Genomic DNA, 27915 nt, shown 5'->3' on the forward strand with positions numbered 1-27915 from the left:
TATTTATTTATTTATTTTTTGTTATATTCGACAATATATTTATAAACTGTTGCAAAAGTCTTTGTTTATCTCAATGTATTTTTTATTTTAAAATATTATTTTATTTTACTCTTTCAAAAATAAACTCTGGATATTTATTCTCCCCTTCTGCGGTACAATAATACAATCTGCCTTGACGCTTAGTATAACAAAATTAAATTATCATAAAATTATGAATTGAGAAGACAAGAGTAATATTAACATTACAATGTACGAAATACATATTTTAGCTACTTATGTTTATTATTATAACTGTTTTTTTTTTTTTTTTTAACAGCTTATGGATTGTATAATATTATGTAACCATAATAATATAAAAAACTTTAAATATATAAAAATAAATACTAAAAAACGTTCAAAAACCTTATTTAATAAAATTATAATACATCATGATTTTATTTGTTTGAACTAAATCAAATTTTTAATACATTTTATTTTTAAGAATTTTTTTATAAGATTTATTAAATACATAGCTTTCAAATACTGTGTGATAACTGATAACATAATATAGTATAATAAATTAATAAATTGATGTACATAATAATATCAATTACTTTTATTAATAAATTAATTGTTTTGAATATGAGAGAATGAAGTTAATTAATTCAATATTAGGTGTGTTCACAATAATAATCTTAACAAAATATTTAATTAAAGTATCATTTGTAGTTTAACAACATAAATTGCGTTAAAAATTATTTGCATGAAAGTATACATACATTTTTACTTCTTAGGTATGATACAACATCTTAAATAAATAATTTAGTGTTTTTCAAAATTAATTTGTTAACTAATTCTTGATAAGTTGTTTTGTTTTTACATAAAGCAGTCAAAGTGGGTTCAGCACCAAGGTCTCTCAACTCAGTTAATCGTTCCTGTAAATTAAATACAAATTAAATTTATTTATTTTTAAGTCAATTTAATAATTATTTAAAAGCTGACCTGCAAAGTAGAAATACTGTGAGTAAATACACGTGGAGTACTCAATATATGTGTAGGTTTGAATCCCTCATTGAGAAGAAAATCTAATATTTCTTTTAATTTAGTAGGACTAACTCTCAATGTTGTAGGATATTTTGAACTAATATAGCGTATAGTTTTCTCTGGTACTTTAAGTCTTTTGGCTAAATATTGTGCAGTAGAATCTTTATTGAGAACTACTCTATTTTCTTGTTTTATCTCTATAGTCCTAAAATATTTATGTATATATATAATATATAATTGGATTAACTAAATTCTATATTAATAAATATTCATTAATACCTTTTAAATATTTCAGGTGTAGATCGTAACATCCAAGGCTTAATTGGTAAATTTGCTGCTTTAGCAAGAGCGATTCTTTGATTTATTTGATCAATGCTGTACATAAATATCCAAGTATCTTTCCAAATATCATTCTTATTGACATTGTTTTCTAAAAAAAAAGAAAAAAAAGTAGACTCAATAGATAATTTTTGAATATTATTATTTTAAAATGGCTTTTGACTTATAATATTTAAGTACTTGTATTTTTGATTAAAAATATTAGTACAACATTTATAAGGCCTTACATTATAAATCAGGGGTGGCCAAACGATCGATCGCGGACAATTTCATAGTCGATTATGTTAGAATTTATTTTTAGGGCCACGCACCCTATAAATATTTTTAATAAGTATAGTTATTCAATAATAAAAATAATTTTCTATAAAAGTCAATCCTCAAAAGTGGAGTGTGTTGTTAGTAGTTCGTGACCCAAAATGTTAGGCCACCCCTGTTATAAATTATAATCTATATAACATAGTAAATTAAAAAGCATAATATATTTTTTTATTTTGTATAAAATTTAATTAATTAATTACCGATTAAAATATGATATATGTGGCTGAGAGTTGTAAAGTCCCGTGTAAATAAAAATTTGTAACGCATCAAATGGTAACATACTTGTTCGGGTTTTTTCTAAAAACACAAATAAGATGTTCATCACTGATATTTATATTGTTATTATATTCTGATTTAAATGATTTTATTTATTTTTCACATACAGTCATCAGAACAGTTTAGGTATTCTTTTAAATAAAATGTACAATTATTAATTAAATTTCAACTTATACTTAATAATAAAAAATGAGATAATCATTATTTTTCTACATTTTATTATATGAAACATGTAGTATTATATCATGTTAATTTATAAAATAGATAGTGTACTATAAATTACATTATATATGAATCAATATAAAATGTATACATTCATACCTCAAAAGTAGATGCAAAATAATAAACTCTATTTCCCTGTGGCACAATTTTTGATTCTATATGAGTTTTTTTAGTAAGATATACAAGTCTTTTCATAGGCAGTTGTAGGAGTACAAACAAATCATCCATTTTTTTGGGATTCCATTTTTTTAGTAACACTAATCCATTACTCAAATGATCTGGAAAAAACAATCAAAATCATCATAAACATTTTTTTTAATAATACTATTGAATAATGTACACAAAGACAAGACAATGGCATATTTACAGGGGTTAAGTTGACCCTCAAAACCAAAAAAAAAAAAAAAGGATAACTGTAATACCTACTAAATATATTGAAATACTAATTTAATATTATACTATAATATACATAATATAGATGATTGTTATACTAAACTACAAAAGACTAAACACATTGTAAGTGTACAAAATAATTTAGGTACCTATAATAATTTACTTCATAGACAGTTAAGAATAGCTGTTATAGATACAAATCCATATTTCTTAAAACATTCTTATCGCACGAAATTGACGACCGATGCACACTGTTATGCAATTATTACTATACAGCTATTTCCATTTTACTCGAATTTTAATTTAATTTCAATTGTCTACAAAATATCAACTATTGTCAGCTATTTATTTTGTTCTTGTTAATGGTGAACTTCCTTACAGCAGACTACACTCTACAGTTTACTTGAGTAAGTACTAAACATGATATTATATAGTTTACAGTAAAGATACTCTCTGATCTCATGAAATTGTAGATAAACTCATTAAAAAAAAGACAATTAGATTTTGTACTTAGAAAATTTAAAAAAAAACATTTAAAATTAAAATATATAATATTATATTTTAACCACCACACAGTTTTTATTTATATAATCTATTAATTACTATTTCTTATTTCCTAATATCAGTATCTATAATATAATGTAAAAAATAAAAAAAACATTGGACCCTCCCACCAGAAAAAAATTGAAAATATGCCACCTCATACAGATTTAACATTATTTAACTACCTATCTTTCAAATGATCAAATAATCCAGTGAAGCAGAAGTGTATTTTCACTCACCTACAAATCTGAAATGGTGTAACTACCCCAACAAAAGTATTCCCTCGGTACCATATAATTATTATACTAAAACATAATATTTAAAGCAATAGTTATGTTTCTCATAAATGAAAGCATTGTGTCAGCTTAGGTTTTGCCCCCTACCACTAACCCATTTTTCATGAAGTATAGATTTGGTACCGCAAAAAGAATTTTTAATTTTTGATAACTTTTAGCATCTCTAATAATATCTATACTTAATTTAATCAATGTATAATACAAATTATGTTAGTCTAAATAGCATTTTACAAACAAAATTAATATTAGTAGGATAAGGAGAATTTAATGGGTTTATTTTCAGCCCTCGTCAATGTCAGTGTAAGAATTTGGATGTGTTATATAAACAATAAATCAATTGATTGAGTGATGCAATAAGAACTCAGAAACAGATTTAAATTGCAAGTCTACTAAGATCGATTTCCTCACATTTTTGACTTTATCAGTGTAAATGTTTTATTATCAAAAAAGTAAGTAAAAATTAATTTTATCTCAATTAATAAATTTTAAATATATGAATGTGTAAAAGTTAACCTCATTTCCAAATATTTTTTTATGAGAAAATGAAATTAATTTTCAGAATTTGCTTAACTATCAATCAGTGTATTGGAAATAAAACACATTTAAATGCCTATGTTATGTGTGTGTGTTAAATGAAAACTATTATTTAAAAACATTTAACTGAATTGTATAATTTAAATATTTTACAACAAAAAAAAAAAAAAAAACCCAATAATGGTACATAATTTATTAGGGGACTAATATTTAATAATAATATTTCATTATTTTACTTACCAATATTAATTTTGAAAATCCATTCATTACTAAGAACTGTATTAGAAGTAAGTCCATGTTTAATACATTCATTTAATTTCTCTTGATGATTTAAAGTAGAATTCATTTTAAATTGAACTTCATCTTGAATAAAAAATTTTTGTTTTTTATCTATCATGGAACTTAAATATTTTCTTAATTTAATAGTATTTAAATATTTTAATGGTTTGAACATATTTGAGACTAACATTTTTGTCTATATTGATAGTTAAAAATTAAAAAAAATATAACTTGATCGTAGTAAAAATAGAAAAAAAAGTTAGCTTAAAAAATTGCACAACATATTACTACAGTATGAAGAGACATGAACATTAAAAATCAAGTTCAATACCAAATAAATTAATTTAAGTTTTGTGTTTTGACGTACTTTCGTTGTCGTAATCGTATAATAAAAATCATGATAACAATATACATATAATTTAAAGATAACTCATAAGATTATTTAATAAAAACTATGATAACATTTTTATCATGATAAAAAATTAAAAACTATGAACGGTCACGGTTTTTGGGTTCTAGTCGTTTTAGATTATATGAATACGTTTTAATATGAATTTTTTACAAAATAATTTGTTGAGTTACATTTTACTAGTTAATAACTAATAAAAGTGAAAACTTAAAAGAATAATTTTATTCGTATTTTCATTTAAAACGTTTCGCATAACTTAGTAAACCTTGCTAGGTTTTACAAATCATGAAAATAAAAACTAATTAAGAAGTACTTAATATAAGTACCTATCTATTTAGTACTCAATACTGAAAATGAATATGATTTTAATTTTTTTAACTAATAATTAAAAATTAAAAACTAAGGTCTAAGATATGGTACTAGGTAGGTACCTACTCATAACTCATTAATGAGTGGTTTAGACGTTTGGTTCATCACTTCTAAGTTATTTACTTTCATAGTTTTATGCTTTTGTACCAATTCACATATAAAACCTACTTTTAGTATGAATTTAATATAGGCAGATTGTCGATTGAGTAGGTATTACTTGAAAAAAGTTTAAAGTTATGTATTTGTTTATTAAAATGTCTCTTGTTTGGAAATTATTATTATACATTAGGTACCTAAGTATTAAAATAAATTTGGTACCTACGACCTACCACTGTAAATATATTTTTAAATATTTATAAACAAAATAATTACATATTCTGGAAAATTAATTATTATTTATTTTCACGTAATTCTATATTGTGGTATTTAGCTATAACTATACTACTACATTGTATATTATAACTAGATATTTGACAATTATTTTACTATTTTTTCTATTCATAGCATCTCAAATTATATATTATTATAGGTATTACCTATACTATATTAACTGAATAATCAGTTATACCTGAATATTTGATTAATCATTAAAAATATGTGTACATTATGAACAGTGAACACTTATACTATCCTAAACGATTTAAATTAAATCTATTATTGTATAGGTACCGAAGTATATGCATAACGCATAGGTATACCTACTAATAACTAATTTTTATATACATATTCAAAACAATACGTGTAATAAACTAATAACTATATTGTTACTTACAAACAATATTACCATATGTACATTATTTAACCAAAATATCGTAACCCAACTATAATCGTTTATATATTACAATGAACATTCATTAAAATTTTTAAAATACTTACTAATTTACTTAATTACATATGACATATTATATATAAAGTGATAAATTAAAATTGTGCATATCTGTATACAGTCACTTGTTAATATAATTGATTTAGGTGTAAGGCTAAAATAGAATAGATACTCATGGTATTTAACTATATTCTGGAGGTATAGATAATAGTTTTTTACGTTAATACCTACTACTTACTCCCTATAGTATTTAAATATTAGAACAAGACACTTTGCTTATTCGTTGGTTATTTTATGCTAAAAAAAAAAAAAGGAAAATGAATTTATACAATAACACAAGAAAAGATTTTAAATTAAGTATACAAAATTCCGTCATCTGTTTTGTAACATAATATAATAATATAATTTATTTATTTTGGGTATCACGTTTAGACATTAGTACTAGGTATATAGTATAATATACAACTTTTAAACACCACTAAACCATTCATATAATATAGTAAATAATAATATAATACCTACCTATGTTCTAAAAATTAATAAATATTAAACCAAAATATTCATCAATTGCATTTATGCTAGTCGCATACTCTACTTTATACAGGGAAAAATCATATGCTCATACTGTACATTATTATACAATAGTATGATTTTTTTTAAATAAAAAATAGTTCAATAATTAATTAAAATCTAAAGAAATGTAAATTATGAGATGTAAAGGTATACATTTTCATCCAATCAATATAATTAAATATCAATGGATATTCTTTACATTTTAAAGTTTTTTTTTAAATTTATAGATGATTTTCTATTAATATTTTAGATTCTGAATAAATATCCTTGGTACGTTATAGAGGTCAAAAGTAAGGTTACCAAGTGTTTTCAAAAAAATCGAAAAAAACACAAAATTGACGGGAAAACGAGAATTTTTACGCGAAACCTGCAGCAGTTTTCGACAAAATCGATTTTTATACATAATTGTAACCCAAAAACGAATCACTTTAAATACTTGAAATTTTCAATTTTTACCAAATTTCTCTAGGGTTGTATATACACAGTTAAATTTAAAATATTATGGCTTTTTTTGAGTTCTTTATAGATAATTGAAATTTTCGATTTTTCTAAGTATTTTTGTTTTGAAATGTCGATAAAAAAATCTTGGAACCAAAAAAAACTTGAAAATGTAATACAAAATTTCATAGAAGTCGCTTTTATTGTAATTAAAAAAAAAAAATCAAAAATCGTAAGTCACAATTTTTTTTATAAGCGTTTACACTTTTAAAGTTCAAATTTTTCCGAAATATGTCAAATCGCGTAAATTTGTAAGTAATTTTCTATAGCTGAAAGCCTGAAACTTCATAAAAATTTTAGTATATCTAAGGTAAAAAAATTCAACATAAAGTTTTCCATATGTTTTCCTTAAAATAACTATAGAAAAAAGTGTCATTATATAGGAAAAAAATATTATGAGCGTCTGAGTTTTAATTTCTTACGGAATAAAGTAATAACGATTTATCCTCAAACAATTTTAAATATTTGTTATCATTCAAAAAGTATAAGCCGTGTATCTATTATATTTGAAACTTTCTACAGTTATTTAGATTGGGATTTTCTTTACAAAATAGCTGATTAATTTTCAAAATATATAGGTACCCATTTAAAATATTCGTATTTTTTTATAAATACCTATCGATAAAATGTACTTGGTGAAGTCGAAATACCTACTTGAAAATTTAGTACAACGTTTCTTATGGGTTAGCCTTGTAGTGATTCAACAATGATAAGAATACATGGGCACATTTTTTTTATTAGCGTTTGAAGTGCAAATACTGACAACAATTTGTCAAAATCATGAATATTTGCAAATCATTTAGTATAGTTAAAAATTTATAAAACTTTTGTTTGAGAAGCTAAGAATTGAAAATTGAATAGAAGGTTTTCAATGAGTTGGACTTAAAATAATTATGAAAAAAGTTGAGCGTTGGTTAATTAAAAAAATTTTATCTTAAGTTTAAATTTTTACGAAATTCAAAATTTACTCGTAAAATAACGATTTACTATCAAATAATTTTAGATTTTTGTTATAGTCAAAAATTACTAGTTGTAAAAATTTGAAACATATACCAATTGTTTAAATTGTTATTTTCTGTTTATGATTTAATTTTGTGGTATGTAAGTCATTAAAACATAAACCACTTTTATCCCCACCCAATGGAAAATATATCCAAGGCTGACAAATCATGTCTGTTCAAAATCATTTTTTGTATACAATGAGACCATTGATTATCATTTGAAGTTTAAATTTTTACAAAATCATAAGAAATTACGAATTTCAAGTTCTTTGTAGTAAACATTTTCAAAAAATATCATTCATTTTAAATAATATGAACAATGAACATTTTATACAATATTATATAAAAAATATATGTATTTTATTAAATGTAAAAACGGTGTACATTATTGTTAAAATTTAAAATATTATTTGTAGAGAATTCAAACTATTACTTATGTATAAATATGAATTTTACATTTTTATTTTTTACCATACACGATGATCACTTCAAAATATTACATACCTATATGTATATTATATTTAATGTTTCTTCTTTGTTTTTTAAAAAATAATTCGATACACAACAACCAGACATATTTGGTACCTAGTTTAACTTTGAGATATTACTTATAGTTATATAATAAATATTAAATGTGTTAATTGTACACTGTTTAACATTACCATCTAAGCATTAATACTAGCTCAAAAATTATTCACAATAGGTAATATAAATAATAAATATACATATATGATGCAATATGATTATATACATTTATATTATTATAATAATTAAATATTCATAAAACAATAAATGATATTTTTTTGTAAAAGAAATACATTTTTCTACCGTAACACTACCTACTAGTAAAATAAAATACTCAAATAATAATATTAAAAAACACAACACAATATAATATGGAATCATACACAGTGATACATTTTGTATTTATGTAGATAGTGTTTTCGCTTAGAATCGTTTTTGCCGTTTTTGATATACAATTTTATAATGACACGGAAATCAAATTTAATAAATCGACTAGAGTAGTACAGTGACCTACTTTACAGTAGAGTGGTGGATCACCAGCCAACGATTTGTTTTGTTATTTAATTGCTTTATTTTTAATTATAGTCAGCCGTTTACAGACATTTACAGTTTTGGTGGGACGAAAAGACCTTACGAACATCGACGTGTTTTCTCTCTTATGGTATCCTAATACTACTACTGCGTTCGCGTTGTCGACCTTACATAATGATAACAAACCTGTCCGTTTTGCTATTGGTTATCATTTTTTTATATGTTCCCTTGGTCTCTCTCCCTTTTGCCTTATATAATATCTCCATGGTGATGCATGACGGGAAGCGTCGGGAGCAGCAGCATCTGTCAACCGTGTGTGTAGTTTGTTTACAATATTTTTTTCGCGTCTACAAATCGTTGATCGGTGGTCTAGTTATTTTAAGGAAACTTTATTCTACATTTCTATATTTATATTATAATAATCGTAAACTCTTAATACTCGCATAACAACATTTTTTTTTTTTTTAAATTACGTGTAACTGTGTAAGTGATATAACATATTATTATTATTGCGTCGACATACTTAATTTACAACTGTTCTCTACTTCGTACTTATTATTATTTTCGTCATTATTTTTCGTTATTAGTATCATTACAATTATTTGGAAATAAGTATTACCTTTATTAGCACCTTTTTCTTTTTCTTTTAAAAGGTTTTCATTTTTAATACTTATTATAACGCTGTAAATATTTGTGTTTGTGTTCCGTATTTTCGATTTATGCTCTATATTGTCTTGTAAAATTAAATCGTTCGAAATGTTCAAATTGGATTCAGTTCAGATGCCTCAACAACTCAGTCAGGCCGCTCACGATCGTGAAAAAGTATTTCAATGGATTGTTGATTTGTGCAATGCTGAAACCAGAGAAATTGCACTTTCTGAGCTCAGGTAACAAAACCTTTTGTCACTAAAGTAATATATGAAAAAAATCTTTACACAATGTTATACTGTTATTGTAAACATTTCTTTAACAATATTGTTTTTTGCAGAATGTTAAGACTGTACTGTTGGCTTGCATTTTTAAAAAAACTGTACAATTAGTACAACTTAATTTATATCTAGGTATAAAACTTAAAAAAAAAAAAAATTATGTTTGCATTTATTTAAACACACATTTTTCTATAAGATAAAATATTATAATTATATTATACCTAGTATAAATTAAAAAAAAATTAACTACTTATTAAAAACAAAAATATAATACTTATTTTGTTTATTTTTCAGCTCAAGGCGTGATATTATCCATGATCTTGGTCCAATGATTTGGCATACAACAGGCACTATAGCAGCATTATTGTTTGAGATTGTGTCTACTTATCAGTTTGTTAACCCTCCGACCATGTCACTTCAACAAGTAACTCGCCTTTGCAATGCTCTGGCACTCTTACAGTGTGTAGGTGCTCATCCAGATACACGTTCTCAGTTCCTTAAGGCCCAGATACCTCTTTACATGTATCCATTTCTACATAATGCCAACAAATGTCGTAATTTTGAACATCTAAGACTTACAAGTTTGGGTGTGATCGGTGCTTTAGTGAAGGTAAATGATAAATTTTATAAAAACTATTTAATTTAAATACCTATAAAAACATATAGTCGATACATCAAAAAAAAAATCTATCTTACTAATAAAATTGTATCTAATAAGTGTTACTCTATTTGTGCATAACATTTTTTTTTTAAATTGACAATTTTTTTTTCTTTTTGTTGTAACTAAGGTCTGCATTTATATTTTCTAAAAAAAACTGTAAATATTTTTTAAAAAAAAAATTAAAAAATGTAAAATTTTACTATTTATTTTTACATTATTCATAAAATATCTAATTTTATTCAAATAAATTATAAATTGTTGTAATGGAAATATTGCATTATAGCAGGGGTGGCCAAACAGTCGATCACAGACAATTTCAAAGTCAATCATGTTAGAATTAATTTTATGGCTCTATATGTTTCTTAATAATTAGTTATTCAATAATAAAAAAAATTTTCTATGGAAGTCAATCCTCAAAGGTGAAGTATATTTTAATAGATCATGACCAAAAAAAGTTTGGCCACCCCTGCACTATAGAAATAATTATATAGGTATAAACAATATAATTAAAACATTTATTATATCAAATTGTAAAATATTTGAATAACTGATATATAAATATTTTGTTCTTATTAGTATGAATAAATAACAGCCAGCATTACAGATATTAGCCATCATGTTTAATGAACAACTTGGCTACATTTGTATGCTACATAATAGATATTGTGTCAGTATCACAACAAAGATTCACGTTTTTTTTTCCTTTAAACTGGAATAAATTTAGAAAAGTGTAATATAGGTTTATCTATATATAATATATATATATATATATATATCCTTTAAAAATTAGATTAAAAGTAGTCAATATCACATAAGTTTTCTATTTAAAAATAAAAACAAAAAAAAAAATGAAGCTGTACTTTTTTATAATTGTTATATTTTAATAGAATATACCTACTATGATAAATAATTTAATAAAATTTGTTAAGAGTCATAAAATTGGCATAATAAGTAATGACAATTAATTACTTTTCAAGTTAGGCAGGTAATATTACACAAGTCTTATGTTCTTGTATTTTTTTCAGACAGAAGAACAAGAAGTTATTACTTTCCTACTAACAACTGAAATTATTCCGCTGTGTCTACGTATTATGGAAACTGGTTTTGAGTTAACTAAAACTTTATCAACTTTTATACTACAAAAAATACTCATGGATGACAATGGTCTTAGTTACATTTGTCAAACATATGATCGGTTTTCTCATGTTGCTCTCATACTTGTAAGTATTTTTTCTACAATATCAACAAAAATTTTCAATATTTTTTCATTCGATTTTCAGGGGAAAATGGTCTTGGCACTTGAAAGAGAACCATCTACTAGATTATTGAGACATGTTGTGGGATGTTATGTTCGTTTGTCAGAGAACTCGAGGTATACAAATAATTATATATATTTTTTAATAATAAATAGGTGGATTAATTTGATAAAAATTATCACTGGTACCTAATAATATATATTAAAATATATGGATATTCTTTGAGTTTTATAATTTTCATAATATTTTAAAGAACTAATTTACTTATCTGGTATATATACATCCTAAAAGGTTAGCTTTATTTTATCCCGAAAATATTTTCCTATGGATACAAGTGACTAAAGTACTATCCAATAATAAAAGTATTTCATAAAAATAAGATCCTATTAAATTAAGAATTTACTCTAATCTTATAGTGCATAATAGTGTATAATAAAGTTCTGTACAGTAAAGAGGATGGAATGAAAGGATTATTTTAAGTTATAAAATGGTTTGTGTTTGTACTAAACATACTCTTATTAAATTAACCTTTTTATTTATTTTTTTTATTATTTAATACCTAATAAAAAATTATTTTTATTTGCAGAGCTCGTGAAGCACTCCGGCAGTGTTTACCTGATCAATTAAAAGATATGTCGACTTTTTCTGATTGTCTTGCCAGAGATCAAACAATTGCTGCCTGGTTGTTGTTGTTGAAAAATAATTTGGAATCTGTTATGCCTATTGACGTATCTCCTGGTGTTCCATCTCTCGTCAAGCCATAATAAAATAGCTTTTAAAATGTTTATTATTCAAAAAAAATTCACATGTCTTTTGATATATCATATCAATTTGATATTAATTAGTAGCGAATGACAATGTACTTATCTATCGACTTTTATGTGTTACTTGGGTGGGGAGGGGCTTAAATAATAATAATAATAAAGTAACTTGAGTCTGACTTATTATTATTTATTTTTTTTATTTTTTATTATAAGTTAAAACATGTAAAACAATTACCTCTCTAACAATACCAATAATAATTATTTAGTATTATATAATTGTGCTGTTTGTTTAATATTACCGTCTCAATGTTCTTAATAATTGCTTATGAATTTTAAAATAATATATCAGTAACTATTTTTTGGTCTGTTAACTCATATTAATAAAAATAAGTAAATGTTAAAGCTCATTGGTTAATTTTAAATTTATAATGACAAAAATAAAATTTTACTTCTAATTTAAAAATTAAATCTTGATTATCTGAGTATAACATAATTTAATACAATTTAACAATATTACATTAACTAGTACAAAAACATTTTGTCTTAAGCAAAAGACTAAAGAAATATTTTTAAATGTTTGATCTCAATAGGAATTGATAAAGATTTTTGATTATTATTTTATTATCTACTATTTAGGCTCTTTTAAAATATATAGACCATAGTTTAAGACAATGGTCTTCAAACTTATTGACTTGCAACCCAATTTTCTTACCTTCCATTAACAAAAAAAAAGGTTCAAATTGGTTTATGTCCATTGAAAATTATTTTATCTAATGCCATATGAAATCTTTTTGTGTCACATCGAACATATAATAGTATATAGTATATATATAAATATGGATTTTTAAAGTTATAAAAAGTAGATATATCAACCTATCTATATACCAAAAATTGAGTCGTGATCCATAGTTTGAAGGCCACTGGTTTAAGACATAAAAGTATGCAACAGAATAATATTGCGTCATCAATGTCAATCCTACCTATTCGTGTAGATTTTAGCATACTATATTATTTACTACAAAGTTACAGCATACTTTTTACAAACATTAATATTACATAGTATTTTTCATTAACAACTGTTATGTCTAGGATCATTACAGATTAAATAAAAATTAATTTTACTCTGTCATTTAAAATATCCAATTTCTATAAAATTAAATTATCAAACAACAATTTGTATAAGTCCCTTGATATTCCTATATTTCACTCCTATAGAGTTAAACTGATTAATTTAAATTTTAAATTTGTCATGTACAAGGTTTCTAAAACAAGAAACAAATATTAAATTAATATATTTTTTAAATTATTATTTATATAGAGTAATGCATTTGTTTAACAGGTGTAATAGTGACTTCTACATTTGAATAATGTTTATAAATCATGATTTAATTTAGATGATCAAAAACATTATCAAGTTTGTCAATTGTTCTTAATTATACAAATTTATAATTAATAATTTAAAATTAATCATACTAAAAATTCTAGTAATAAGTTTTATTTGGTAAAATCTGTGAGTCTGTAACAATCTGTTAAATTGATATCTAAAGTAAAATTTAATATAGTATATTATATTTTGGTATTAATATATTAATATATATATTTCATAATATTTTATGGCCCAATATATTGGATGTATCAAGGAATCACTGCTATTTAGCAGTATACTCTTACTATTATAGTGTTATATATTAATATTATTTCATATTCATAGTACTATAGTAGAACATTGTAAATAGATTGATGGAATAAACAATCTAAAAATGTTTGGTTTAAATTAATATTAATATTTTGAAATTTGTATCGTGTATATTAAATAGTAATATATGTACATTATATATTGGTAAAAAAACCTTACAAATAATGTTTCATAAATAACAAAAAATTAACTTATCATAATTATTTGTTCAATAATCAAAATTTGATCTTGAAATGTCTATAAAATAAATTTAACAAATGTATTATCAGATTTTTAAGTTTATGTAAGAACAACATATGTAGTAACTGGTGACCTACCTACTTGTTATTTGTTAAGTTATGTTACTGACGCTAAAAAATTGATCTCATCTGAAAGACATTATCTCTCCTTCAAATTAACTATTAACTATTACTGTGTAGTTTATTTACATCAGTAGATAATTTGTTATGGCCAGTAGTACCTAATGAATATATTATATAATAAATAATCTAACAATATAATTCTCACAGTTTGCTTCTGGGTCATAAACTGTAGAAGGTGTATGCCCTGGTCATTTAAAACGTAAATTAGTAAATTATAATAATTTAATATCGCTAAACGACAAACATTCAAAAACGATAAACGTTTGTTCACAATGCACGTTTTGTTATGATTTCGATATCAAAACGAACCTGACGTACAATGACGTTATACTCGTGTTTGCAGATGTTTATATTGCCTTCATGTGGAACTATAGGCTTCAACACTTTTGAAAAGTACGTTTCGGCAACACAAAAAACCGCGAACGTGTACGTTTGGTCGCTTAATTTATAAACGTGTGTTGATCGTTGCGAGCGCCACGACCAACTGTACTATAACTATAAAATTAAATATAATAATATCTTGTTATTGAATACACATTATAAGTTATAATTGTTAAGTTATTGAGTTCACGACTCTCGCCGTATTCCTGTGGCACAGTCACAGGTAATGGCACAAACCAATTTTACGAAATTTATCATTATAGTTTATCTAGGTACTATAAAAGAACTAGAAAGTGTATAAAAATTCTAATTACATCAGTGTTATAAACACACACACACACAAAAAAAAAAAAACACTAATTGTTATATAGAATAAAGAAAACAATTATTTTTTTAAAAATGGAAATCATTGTATTAATTTCGACACTCTTACACGAAAGCACACGCCGTCATTCAGACTTAGGTTCTATGACGTCATTCGAATATTTTCAAACTAAACTCCTGTATCGTATTAATACGATTATTGTGTTAAATTGTGAGATACATGTATGGACTATGGACACATGTCATAATTTTTAAATAACGACATACCTAGTTTAAATCTAAGCAAACTTGTTTTTTATGTTGTGATAGGATTATACGAATATAATGAATATGTAATAATATATAAATATGATAATATCATGGGTTAAGTCATATATATCATGGACATAGTTATGGGGAGTTTTTTGGGTTGTTCAAACACCTTCCGAAATTAAAGATAAAACAATTTTAAAATAGATATTGTACTACATGTATACTATACATGTAGTAGTTCGTGTATTGAGAATTAAATTTAATCTATATCCACGATTTAAGATATACATAAATCTGTATATCTGTATATCTTAAATCGTGTCAATATCTAATGTACACCCATGATATATTATATTATTAAATCTATGTAAACACATTATATCCCTGAATATATTGGTATAGACTGCATAAACGCATTATGGCTCTCGTATATATCGGTACGATATAACGGCATAATCATTATATTATAATGCATGAGTTGTAATAGTTGTATTATTATGTTATTAATTATTTATTATTTTCTCGGAGATGAATATCAACAGACGCAAAAGACATTTTACTAGCCATCCTGAGTCGACTTGTAGGTATGCAATACGTCTTGGAGCAAGTGATCGAGTCTTACATGACGTCATTAAAACCTATGTAAATCTAATGATTAAAAAAAGGTAGAAAAGTGAGTGGTACCGCTCTGAAGTACATGGGGTGCCTAGTGGGTTACTATTATGTTCTATTACTAAATAGTATTAATAGTAGAGTTAATAGTTAATTACTATTATGTTCTATTTCTATAATGTTTCTGATTTAGTGAATTGATGATATTTTCGAAACGTCAAATTTACATAGCTATCTGGCATTGTATTGCCATTGTTTAACTATTATTTATTAACAATAGCATTTTTTTTAAATACATTTTTGATTTTTTTGTTGAACAATCCAAATTTGATTTCCTTTTCATTCTGGACCATTGAATAGTGTAAACAATAGTATACTAATTTTTAATAATAACAAATAATTGGGAATACCAATGAAAAAAATATCAATATCTTTAAGTAAAAATTTGATAATTAATAAAAATTTAGTAACTCATTTTTCATTAACTTATAGAATCAAAAATAGCCTTAAAACCTGCTTCACTATGTACTTTTTCATTTACCTTAACCTCTATTTTTAATACATTCATTAACTAGATACATACTTTGGAAGCATTATTGTTTTTCATTAACTGAACTCTATTTCCTTGTTCAATTATTTTATTTAAGTAAAGAACGGTTTCATCAGCAAAAGATTCAGTCTTTTCAGGAACAGATTTATTAACTTGCTTTGGTGTTGATATAGGTTAGGTTGCAAATAGAAACAAACATTATAAATAAAAATTTATAAATTAATGCAGAAATATAAAATTTTAAAAATAGAGAAAGCTCATACTACGCATATGATAACAAAAAACCAGGGCATAAATGGAAAACAATAGTTAAAATACTAACTATGTTTTATACACTACTATTAATTATATCAACATAGGTTTTTTTTAAATTACCTCAGCATCACTTTGGGAAATTGCTGCAGGAACAGTAGTTATTGGAGTTGTTTTTGTGTGACCATCAGGCATGTTAAATAATACTAATGGCATTCTTCTCGGTGTGAATGCTTGAAAAACCATTTATTTCTAATAAATATTTTAGGCAAAACATTTTCCTAAACTAAAACTTATCTAAATGGCTGGTATGTTGATTGTTGAATCACATATAAAGTAACCTCTACATTGTAATTGAATCACATCTCCTTTCTTTATATCTTTCAATTCCGAATCACCTAACATTTGCGATTTCCAACGATTATTTTTTGTATTTAAATATTGGTTGAAATCATCATCTTTGGCTAATACTGCTTTACTGATTAAATGATCAAAATAAACACAAATAGCTGGCACCTGTATAGGCAAGACTTCTTTAAATTCTGAATAACCAGTATTTGGTAGCCAAGTAACTTTAACTGTAGATTTAAAATCAGTGTTTCCAAGGTCAGGCACTGCATACATTTTTTCTATTTTATTATTATTTTGATTTCTAAAGAAGAAAAATCACAAATGGTAATCTTTAAGTGAAAAATTATGAATTCTAATTAATAACCATTACTTTTCAATACCATTTATTAAAAGATTGCCCTAGTTAATAAATGTTGCTTGACGCCCAGCTTCTAATAACTCTGCATCACTATGATTTATAAAAATTTTAGGTGTCTTTCAGACACAATTTTTTAGTCCTAGTTGGGAATTTTTAGGATGTCTAGAGATATTGTCAATTTTATGTGGTTTTTTAACATCTTCTACCACAACTTCAGCAGGTGGATAAGATAATACAGCATTTTCTTTATATTTGAATTGGATAACTATAAAGTAGTATGCCTGGGTGCTATTGAATCAATTATACCGTGGTTCAATGACCAAATTTTATCTTACTGCATAACTGTAACTTATGCACATACATAATAAGCGAACTAATGAAATCCATTATGATTCCTTATTTTAAAAATGCTTAGTTTAATTAATATAATCTAGTTGATTAAGTCACAGCAAAAAAGAAAAAAAAAGAATTGCATACGCCATACAATATACTTATTTTTTGTATCTCAATAAAGACATAAAGTACACAAATAGTTATGCTAAGTGATTTCTTTATTTAATACATTCATGTAAAATTACATTGATAATATACTACAAAGTTAATTGTATGTTTCTGTCTTGGTTTGTCTGTGAAATTGAGCTTTTATAGAACATAAGAGAAGTGCTCACAAACAGAAGTCACACTATTTTTTTTTTGTTTTTTTTTGTTTTTTTTTTTTTTTTACAGTATGATCTCTGTGTACGTGTATTTACTATGTTTTACATTTAAATGTTAATAATGACAAACTAAACAAACTATAATACTAAAATATTCTTTCATTAATTATCATCATTGTTCAATACTGCTTTTTTAAAAAAAATATTTATAGTACATTTAAAATAAATAAAACAATATTATTTTTTTCTCAACTATATAATAAATAATAATAATACTTGTAGCGTAAAAATAATCAACATAAAAAAAAAATTGGTAACAATTTTAAATATTATTCAGAATTACTATGTAAACATAGAATTATAAATTAAATTATAATTATAACTCAAGCTAATCTAATAAGTTATACAACAAAAATAAATAACATGTATAATGCATACCACAGTCATAAAAGTGTTGCGAACAAAACATTCAATTCAAAGTAGTTAGATTTATTCATCTAATATATTCCACTATTTCACTCAATTCTAAAGTATCTAGAGTTAAATATTTTATGTCATGACTCAGACAATAGTCGCTGATAATGAGGCATTATCTCATGAGTAGGTATATGGAGACCAAACTCTAAAGCTACTAATACTCCAAACTCAGAAACCATTAAATCTTTTCTGCTCAATCTAAATACTATTTCAGTTCTCTGAAAAATAAAAGTAAATAATATATAGTTAAAAGTTAATAATAATAAAGATATATATTATATATGTAGATATGACATAGATAGGATATGATATAGATTAAAGTAAAACTTATAGTTAGTATAAAACTAAAATAAATAATTAATATTGATAAACAAAATGTATATCATTGAAATCAGTAAATATAATATGATTAAGCTATGTTTAAAATTAGAGCTGTGTATTTAATGTTTTCATTTAAAATTACATTTGCATTTATTTGAGAATATCTGTTATCAATTAATATTAAAATCAGTTTTGATATGTATTTTTTTAATTAAGTATAATATTTAAAATTATTCTATAAAGAAAATTGTTTACGGCTGAATTAATAAAATAATAAGAACATGTAGTGTTTATATGTGTCATAAATGTTTTAAAACATTTATATAAAATAAACTTTTATATTTGTGCAATAATATGATAATATTTATATACTTATCAAATTTAATAAAATAAACATGAAAAAAAAAAATATAAAGTCATTCATTTATATCACCATGTAATAATTAAATTCACAGCCTTATTTATAAGTTTATAATATTAATTTGGATTTAAATGCTAAGTTATATGGGCTTAAATATTATTTAATCATATTAAGCAAATAAATAATAATAATAATAAAAAGATAAGAAATCTTTAAAATATTATGAGATTGATAGTAAAGTAAACCTACTTCAATGAGATTAGTTAAAGGTTCACCCTTCATATCATTTAACTTTGCAGACAAAATAATACATGCTCCAGCACATAGTTTACGATTTTCTTTATTGATTAAGCTTTTGACTAATAATCTTTCAAAAAATACATAGGCCTGTGCTATAGTTAACAAGTCTGAAGTAGCATCTGGTTTTGTAATTTTCCGCATTTCTCGTTTAATACTGAAAAAAAGATAAAAAATTAATTACTTAAAAAACTAATATATAAACATAATTCTATGTTTATTGATATATATATTTCTAATTTAAAATTAATTACCTTCTAAGTTTACTTAATGTTAACTCAATATGTGGAAATTTATCTTGAAATTTATCATTCAATTCTTTTTTAAGATCCGCTGGACGAACGTAATCAATAATTGATGTCTGAAATATAATACACATATATATTATATATATATATTGTATATATTAAAGACGTAACAGCTTCAATGATAAAATATTTAAGTAATATTAATGTTATACAGTAGAACCTCGGTTAACCATCCGTCTCTGGACCAGAGCTTTGACTGATAATTGAAAAAGACGGTTAAGTGAGTAACAAACATTTTAACGTACACATAAGTAGTCTACCGCCTGTCGGTTAACTGAGAAAGACAGTTAATCGGGTGACAAACAATCAAGGTTCTACTGTACTTGTATTTAATAATTTTAATCCATTATTAAACAAGTATTTTGAAACATATTTAACTTATAAAATTGGTTTTCTACACATCTTTACATGAAACTCATAATGAAACAAGTCCCGATGACAGGGTATCAGTAGAAATATATAAAATCAGCATTTTCTCTTGCTGGATAGAATATAGTAAGAAATTATTAATATTGTATGATGTATAAACACATTTAGATTGTAGCTTATAATAAATTATACTTATCAATTATTAATAATTATAAATCTGGGTTCTCACAACTCATGCACTTGTTCTAAGTCTATAAAAATAAAATAAGTAATTTGTATATCAAGTGTTCTATTTAACAATAAATTTATTAAACATATTCATTAATCATTAGTATGTTGGCCTTGACTTGCATCAAATTTACTGTAAATCATTAGTAAGAGTACCAAACATTGGCAAAGTACACTAGTAGTGGGAATGTGGAGTTTTAAGATAAATGAAGATTTAATGAATGTATAGTTAAATAATACTTTAATTAAAAAATAGTTAACAGTACATTCTAAATATATAAAATAATTAAACCGAAATATGTTTACCATGTAAGATATGAATGTTAAAAGTGTTCTATGTTTTCCAGCAAAAAACTCAGGGTCATCAAGAATGTTTGGAGAAAACATTGCTGCTCCATTTTCATCTTGTTCAGTATTAGTAACTAAAAATATATATTGGAAATTATGTGTTATAAAATTAAAATAATTTAATAAGAAAATGTTTACATTACATTGCACAATTATTTATGATTATTAAATATTAATTACCTTTTGTCAAATCACCTTTTGGAGATGATGATGCTGGTTGAACAGTGCACATTTTGTAAGTACCAGATCCAATTGCTACATTATCAGGAACATCAGCTGAAATACACCTTGAACAAATTATACATATTTAAAAAATGAAAAATGAATAATAATTATCACATTATTTTTAATAGTATTTAACCCTTTCAAATATTGATAAAACATTTTTAATACTAACAAAAATTTAATTATTTAAAATGTTTAATAACAATAATAGCTGCCAATAGCAAATAATTTTAAAGGGGTTCATAAAATAAACGTAATGAATATTAAGAAAAATAAATGTTGAATACCTTTAAGAAATTTAATAATTTTTTTAATAAATTTGGAGTTATCTTAATAGTTAATATATTACACATTTATGAATTAATTTTATTTACCTGCTTAAGGTATGCGATTTTGACTGTATAGTATCTAACATCATATCTTCAATTGGGGTTTTGGGTTCAACAATTCGTGAAGGAACTAATAAATGACTGTATGATATTTCCTGAAAACAGTTAATAAGGGCACAACAAATAAGTCAAAATATTAATTCCAAAATTTTATCAAGTATATAAAATTTTACTTAGAAATTTTATATTATAAATATAAAAGAGACTATAATATAATACAAATTCAACATATTACACCATCATAACATTTTATTGAAATATTTATTAAAATTGAGGTTTGGTTAAAAACAAAGTATAAATATAAAAAGACATTTTTTTTGGGTAATTTTAGTTAAAACTTATAAGAATAAGCAATAGAAATTCTTTTAAATGTTTTACTCATAGAAAAAAAGTTTAAAAATTGATAAAAAAAATTAAGAAGTTGACTGTTTACCAGTTGAGAATTTGTTGCTTTCTAGAGCAGTGTTTCTCAAACTTTCTTTTATGGCTACTAAAAAATATACTCTTTATTGGGAAGGCAACCCCTCCCCCCCTAAAAAACATTGGAACATTAATGTTCATTTTTACTATAAGTCAGCGGTTTTGTACCGCTAGTCAGCGGTATTGTTAATAGTATACATACAGACTACAAATTACGATAACTAGATGAAATTTGATGCTAAAAATCAATTAATAATACTGATAAACACAATTTCTTTGGACAGCAACATCTAACAAGTTATTAATGTAGTTTGTAACAAAATTTTCATTTTTAGATGATAAAATGTTGTTTAAAATGCTGTTAAGTGATGTAAAAAGACATTCAAATTAATTTTTTTATAGAATTTAGTAAAATTATTTTGGATATCTATGTTAAAAAAATTTAATTGTAAAACATATAAGCCACGCAAAAGATTTTATATTTAGGTCTGTATTTAATACACATTAATTACTAATCAAGTTTCTATGATTTTTTTCCCTTAAGAGGGTAAAAAATATGCTAGATCCGGCCCTGTTAACAACTCATGGGTTAGGGAACACTGTTATTATATTTAATGTAAGTATTACAACTTTAAAAAAAGTAAATAATTTAACTATAATTTTGAGATAGTCAAAGAAGTTCTTTTTGAAACATACAATAGATATTAAAATATTATTAAGCTAATTATAAAATAATTATATGTTTAATATTTGATAACTTTTAATCAAACTTTGTAACTTAAAGTAGGTAACTTAGTATTATACCTATTCTAAAATAATGTACTTTATTTAGTTCAATTAAAATATTTTTATTTGTTTTTTTTAGATTAAAAATGAATTTATAGATTATTTATCATAAAAAAGTACACATATTTACAAGTTTATTATGGAATAAAAAACAATTACATACTGGTATTATTAAAGGCATCAATGACTGTTCATGGATTGGTGAAATTGACAATAAGCATTAAGGAATATTGAATGGAAAATATTCTATGTAAATGCGAGCATACTGAAAGTTTCTTACTGTGGGAAGATTACAAACATGCATATTTATGTCAATAACATTTCAAATGAACAAACATTATATAAAATTATTGTTAGGTATATTACAATGCTTAAATGCTTTTTTAAAACAAATCTACACAAATTTATGATAATTGTTAAATTTATTACATTTTTAGCTTGAGTAAGCTATGAATTTGTTATTAGCTTCACAATGATACAATGGCAATTGATAAAAATATTATACTTTTTACTTAATTAAACAAAATATTATGTGTTCTATCTTTATAGATTTAAAATATAACATAAATTTTACTTAATCCAGAAACATTTTTAAAATTTATTCTCTTGTTATTTGGTGAAACCAAGAAAAATAATATTTTAACTTAAGATACAATCCATGAAAATTAAAATTAATTATATTATTTGTATTGAAGAAAACATTAAAATAAGAATTACCTAATAATCAAATTGGTAACTAATTTATTATTTGTACTGTACCTGTCCATCTTTGCCTTTTTCTAATCCAAAGAGATCAAACGCATCAATTATATCATTAACAGCAGATAAAGGACGAGTTCCAGATGTTTGTCTTCTACGATTCGGTTCTTTCTTTTGCTCACATCGCACACTACAATTATATCAATTAACAGAAATAATTAAATATTTATTGAATAACTATAAAAAACATGGTACAAACATTATGGTTCTGTTAGATCTTTTGAATGGTATTAGCGAATAAACAAGGAATGGAGTTTTCTGTGGAGTGACTAATACTAAACGTTCATTTTTGAATCGATGTTGTATTGTTGGACGTACAACTCTAATATCCATAGATTGATTTGAAGAGCTATTTTCTTGAAGCAAAGTACTAGTTTTATATAGAGCTGTAATTTTTTATACAAACTAATTAATCATTAGTTAAATGTGTATAAAACAATTTTTAGTCTAGCTTAATACTTGATATTTATCTATTATTATTTATTTAATTATAAATAAATATATTAACCTAATTTCATGTAACATTATCTCAAGAAGATTTTATTAACAATTTTATCTGCTAAGAAATTGTTACAAGAACCTATCAAAATGTATTAAAATAAATGTTTAGAACCTACGTTATAATAATAAATTATTATTAGAAAATGCTATTATTCTATACATTATTTTGATTACATGTTATTGAGTAAAACATTATTCAGTTTAACATAATATTATATTATAATTTTATTTAGCTGTAGTTTAAGTGAATTTATACTTGTTGAATATATTTAGGGAGACATTGTATCATAATAGCTAAATAAAGATAGGTTAGGTTATTCTTGAGAATCTAGTAGTTAATTTTTAAGATTATTTTTTTCTTTTATCTATTTTAAATTAAAATTTTTATTCTCCATAAAACAATTACACTCCCTTACAAACAAGTATAATAACATTGTTAAATAAAGAAATGTTATAAAAGTGAGAATATAATCAGAAGGTTACTTGGTTTAAAATAATAAATTAAAAAAGTATAATTTGAAACCATTTATACCTCTTAATAAAAAAACCAAAGGAGTTATAAATAATAAAAAAAAAAATTGTTAATATAATTTGGTTAAAATTTATGTGAATAATATATTATATTAAGAAACACCACAAAATATTTTATGTAATATTATTATAATATCATGGTTAGGTAACTTGAGGATAAGTTTTAAATATATTAGTATAGTATTATAACAAGCCTGAGAAGTCTATAAGTTTAAGTAATTATAAAGAAAAATATTGAACTACTCATAGTCGTGAAATTTATAAAATAAAAATAAATAATTAATAAATAAAAATATTTATGTATTCTGAAGAAAATTGAGTATAATTAAATAATATTATTGTTACTTAAAATGGTTTCAGCTTTGTAAAATATAATAAATATCTTCATAAGCATATATTTTTACCTAAGCCAAGACTTTCAGAACTGCTGAAATTTGTGTTACTTTTATCATCAGACAATAAAGATTGAGGAATCATGCGTTTACGATAGTAGGCTGCCAATTTTTTTGATTCCATAGTTACATCACTTCCAGTTGTGTTAAGTCTAAAAATGTTAATTTTTTTATTGGAAAACATATTCAATAATAATTAATCATAAAATACAACATAATCACCTTTCACGAAATGGTAGCCTTCCACAATTCTTATCAGAATCCAATTCAAAAAATTTATCAATACTATGTTTATCATTGATATTTGATTTTATTGGTGTGGATGTTAAAGATCGTGTTTTAGTTAGTCTTACAGGACCATGAAATTCAATATCCATTTGTTTCAAGATAATGTCACTTTCACTGAATGTATTCTCTTCATTTTCCATCCCTATGTCAGGAAGTGATGGAAACTCCATTTCAGATTTTTGATGATGATACATATTATTTTTGATGAAAAGTAATTTGTTAGTATCTTTATGAGTGCCATCTAGAGAAATATTTGTTAAAAATGACAGTGCTGCTATTCGACGACGTGAAGTATCCCCAGTTAGTGTGCTCATCATGATTAATTTTTTTTTAAATTCCTGTTCACATATAACATTATATTAATTAAAGTTAACTATATATAGCTATAACTTAGTATATTAAAAAGTAAAACAAATATAACACGAATCATATTACACAATATATTTCAAAGTAATATTATGTAATATTAATTACTAATTAGTAAGTGCTTAGTAATATGTATGTTTTAATATATTATAAATAATAACCTTAATAATTCTTTTATAGTCAATCTTAAAGAAATAAAATCAAAAAATAAGTACAGGGTTATTTAAAATGATTCATCCGATTTAAAGTGCTTATATTATTTTATTTTTTAGGTTTAGAACAATATGTAATACATTAAATATAAGAAAAATATGTCAAGCTTAATTAACTGTACCAATAAATGTGGCTCCCTTGGTCACAATAACAACACCTAGTTGGAATATAATATAATACCTATTCATCTCAAAAGACTGACGATTGCGCTATTTTTTAACTCCTCTTTGGTTGATGATAATAGTGATACGTATACAGTATCTTTAACATATCCCCAAAACACATAGTCTTATGGCATATGATTAGGTGACCCAAGAAGCCAGGTGCAAAGCATCGGATGATTCATTTTGAATAACCCTGTATAATGTATAATTCATAATTTACTTTAAACGTACACTATATTTAAAGACTTATATATTATTATTTATTATAATTAATTTTAATCAATGGTAATAATTTATGAGAAATTAATTTTCATTCAAATAAAAAATTGCGAATTAAATAAATGTATTTAATTCAAATAATACCTTTTACAAATAATTATTTTATAGTGATATTAACTATACTTTTACTTCTTAATAAAAAGAGAACAAATCTAATTCATTTAACTATAATAGTATGTTACTAAAATAACTAAGCAAAAAAAAAAAACAATATCACATAATAAAATATTTAAAAATATTAAGAAAGTAAATTAAATAGGTAATAAAAAACATATATTAATATTAAATATGATAGCAATAGTCAAATACTTGTCAGTTTTGATTACTATTAACATGATTTATCATACAATAAAACCTCATTAATCTGGAATAATAGGAGCTCTAGGTTGTCCAAATTAATGAAAGTCCTGGTTAAATAAAATAACCAAATATCGTAAATTTTAAATTAAAAAAATTTTAATTGAATACATATAACTACTAATATTTATAGGAGCAACTAGGGTGGGGCTTTGGGGGCTAATCCCCCCCAAAAATAATCATAACCCCACTAAAAAAAAAAATATTTTACCTTTGGTTTAGTTTTGAGGTGGGGCTTTAAACAAGAATAGCCCCCCCCCCCTAAGATTTAGTGCTAGTTGTGCCACTGCTAATATTAAACCTAAAAAAAAGTACATAATTGTATTATAATCATTAAATATACAAACTACATATAGTATTAAGGCACACCTTCTAGCACCTTTCAAGCATAAACTAACGTAAATTATATATTATAAACGGCTGTCTGTACTAATGACGTCCGGATTAATGAGGTTTATTTGTATTATACTATTGCACACTATGTTTTATTTAATTCTTATATAATAATTTTGATATTATAGCTATCAAAAATTGTTTTTTATTTTATAATTAGAAAATTTAAATGATATTAATTACTGACAAGTAATAAAATTTATAGTTTTTAATTAGATAAAAACAGTTACTTTTTTTCCATTACTCTGAGTTCATTTAATAATTCACTGACTACAGAAACAAAAATATAACTAGGAGTGTTATTATAAAAAACAAACGTAACTCTAACATGATACCAATCAAGGAACACACCCTAACGATACACATAACAGGTTAAATTAGTCGTAGTATGATTATTCATTCATATTAATATATTAACCATTAGTTAGAAGAACTATTGTAAGCAAAATATTATGATACACCTACCAACGGTTGCAACAAACTGGGTTCTTATCCAAAATTCGAAATGAAAGTCCACATTTTTTGCTTCCAATTCACAAACGTAAGATTTTCACTATTAAATAGATACATAACTACAATTATTAATGTTTATAAGACGTATAAAGTATAAACATAAATTTATTGTTCGATTTAATACATTTTAGTTCGATCGTTAAGTTTTGTTATTAATATTGTATCTCAAATATTATACTTTTTATTTTTTTATCATTTTTAAGAACACTCGCCATCTTATCTAATCTCCGTCTCTGGATGTGATAACAATAAATCAATAATCATAATAAAT

At 24.0% G+C, this 27915-nt stretch overlaps 3 protein-coding genes across 4 annotated transcripts; 1 reads left to right on the forward strand and 2 right to left on the reverse strand.

Moving 5' to 3' along the window:
* Nucleotides 1-573: 573 nt before the first annotated feature.
* LOC114130106 (transcription termination factor, mitochondrial) lies at nt 574-4583 on the reverse strand. The gene is made up of 6 exons (XM_027994997.2): nt 4185-4583; nt 2278-2456; nt 1881-1977; nt 1303-1453; nt 982-1228; nt 574-914 (listed from the first exon to the last, which is right to left on the reverse strand). Exons 1-6 carry the CDS (start codon nt 4411-4413, stop codon nt 789-791), a joined length of 1029 nt encoding a protein of 342 aa, XP_027850798.1. The 5' UTR covers nt 4414-4583; the 3' UTR covers nt 574-788.
* A 4605-nt stretch (nt 4584-9188) lies between these two features.
* On the forward strand, nt 9189-12748 carry LOC114130117 (CCR4-NOT transcription complex subunit 9). Its single transcript, XM_027995013.2, has 5 exons — nt 9189-9842; nt 10179-10494; nt 11571-11765; nt 11826-11917; nt 12388-12748. The coding sequence occupies exons 1-5, from the start codon at nt 9712-9714 to the stop codon at nt 12563-12565; spliced, it is 912 nt and encodes a 303-aa protein (XP_027850814.1). The 5' UTR covers nt 9189-9711; the 3' UTR covers nt 12566-12748.
* Nucleotides 12749-18235: 5487 nt separating this feature from the next.
* On the reverse strand, nt 18236-27848 carry LOC114130116 (CDK5 and ABL1 enzyme substrate 2). Of its 2 annotated transcripts, XM_027995012.2 has the most exons (12): nt 27597-27848; nt 26950-27039; nt 25294-25697; nt 25084-25223; nt 23847-24033; nt 23648-23777; nt 21668-21777; nt 21249-21355; nt 21027-21142; nt 20070-20176; nt 19768-19972; nt 18236-19054 (listed from the first exon to the last, which is right to left on the reverse strand). In XM_027995012.2, the coding sequence occupies exons 3-12, from the start codon at nt 25674-25676 to the stop codon at nt 18914-18916; spliced, it is 1626 nt and encodes a 541-aa protein (XP_027850813.1). In that variant the 5' UTR covers nt 25677-25697; nt 26950-27039; nt 27597-27848; the 3' UTR covers nt 18236-18913. The 2 variants fall into 2 exon arrangements, with proteins under 2 accessions (XP_027850813.1, XP_027850811.1); XM_027995010.2 differs by lacking the exon at nt 26950-27039 and having other exon boundaries at nt 27597-27847.
* Nucleotides 27849-27915: the final 67 nt, after the last annotated feature.

Source organism: Aphis gossypii, chromosome X (genome assembly GCF_020184175.1).
Source record: "Aphis gossypii isolate Hap1 chromosome X, ASM2018417v2, whole genome shotgun sequence".
Classification (NCBI taxonomy): domain Eukaryota; kingdom Metazoa; phylum Arthropoda; class Insecta; order Hemiptera; family Aphididae; genus Aphis; species Aphis gossypii.

What these genes read in the sequence shown, in the direction of transcription:
- LOC114130117 (XM_027995013.2), top strand. Translation starts at nt 9,712, where the DNA reads ATGTTCAAATTGGATTCAGTTCAGATGCCTCAACAACTCAGTCAGGCC. An exon ending in ATTGCACTTTCTGAGCTCAG is followed by an intron (nt 9,843 to 10,178) that starts GTAACAAAACCT and finishes TTTATTTTTCAG; the next exon opens with CTCAAGGCGTGATATTATCC. An exon ending in TGATCGGTGCTTTAGTGAAG is followed by an intron (nt 10,495 to 11,570) that starts GTAAATGATAAA and finishes TATTTTTTTCAG; the next exon opens with ACAGAAGAACAAGAAGTTAT.
- LOC114130106 (XM_027994997.2), bottom strand. Translation starts at nt 4,413, where the DNA reads ATGTTAGTCTCAAATATGTTCAAACCATTAAAATATTTAAATACTATT. An exon ending in GATTTTCAAAATTAATATTG is followed by an intron (nt 2,457 to 4,184) that starts GTAAGTAAAATA and finishes TGTTTTTTCCAG; the next exon opens with ATCATTTGAGTAATGGATTA. An exon ending in CATATATCATATTTTAATCG is followed by an intron (nt 1,454 to 1,880) that starts GTAATTAATTAA and finishes CTTTTTTTTTAG; the next exon opens with AAAACAATGTCAATAAGAAT.
- LOC114130116 (XM_027995012.2), bottom strand. Translation starts at nt 25,676, where the DNA reads ATGATGAGCACACTAACTGGGGATACTTCACGTCGTCGAATAGCAGCA. An exon ending in TTCTGAAAGTCTTGGCTTAG is followed by an intron (nt 24,034 to 25,083) that starts GTAAAAATATAT and finishes AAAAAATTACAG; the next exon opens with CTCTATATAAAACTAGTACT. An exon ending in CTTTAACTAATCTCATTGAA is followed by an intron (nt 19,055 to 19,767) that starts GTAGGTTTACTT and finishes TTTATTTTTCAG; the next exon opens with AGAACTGAAATAGTATTTAG.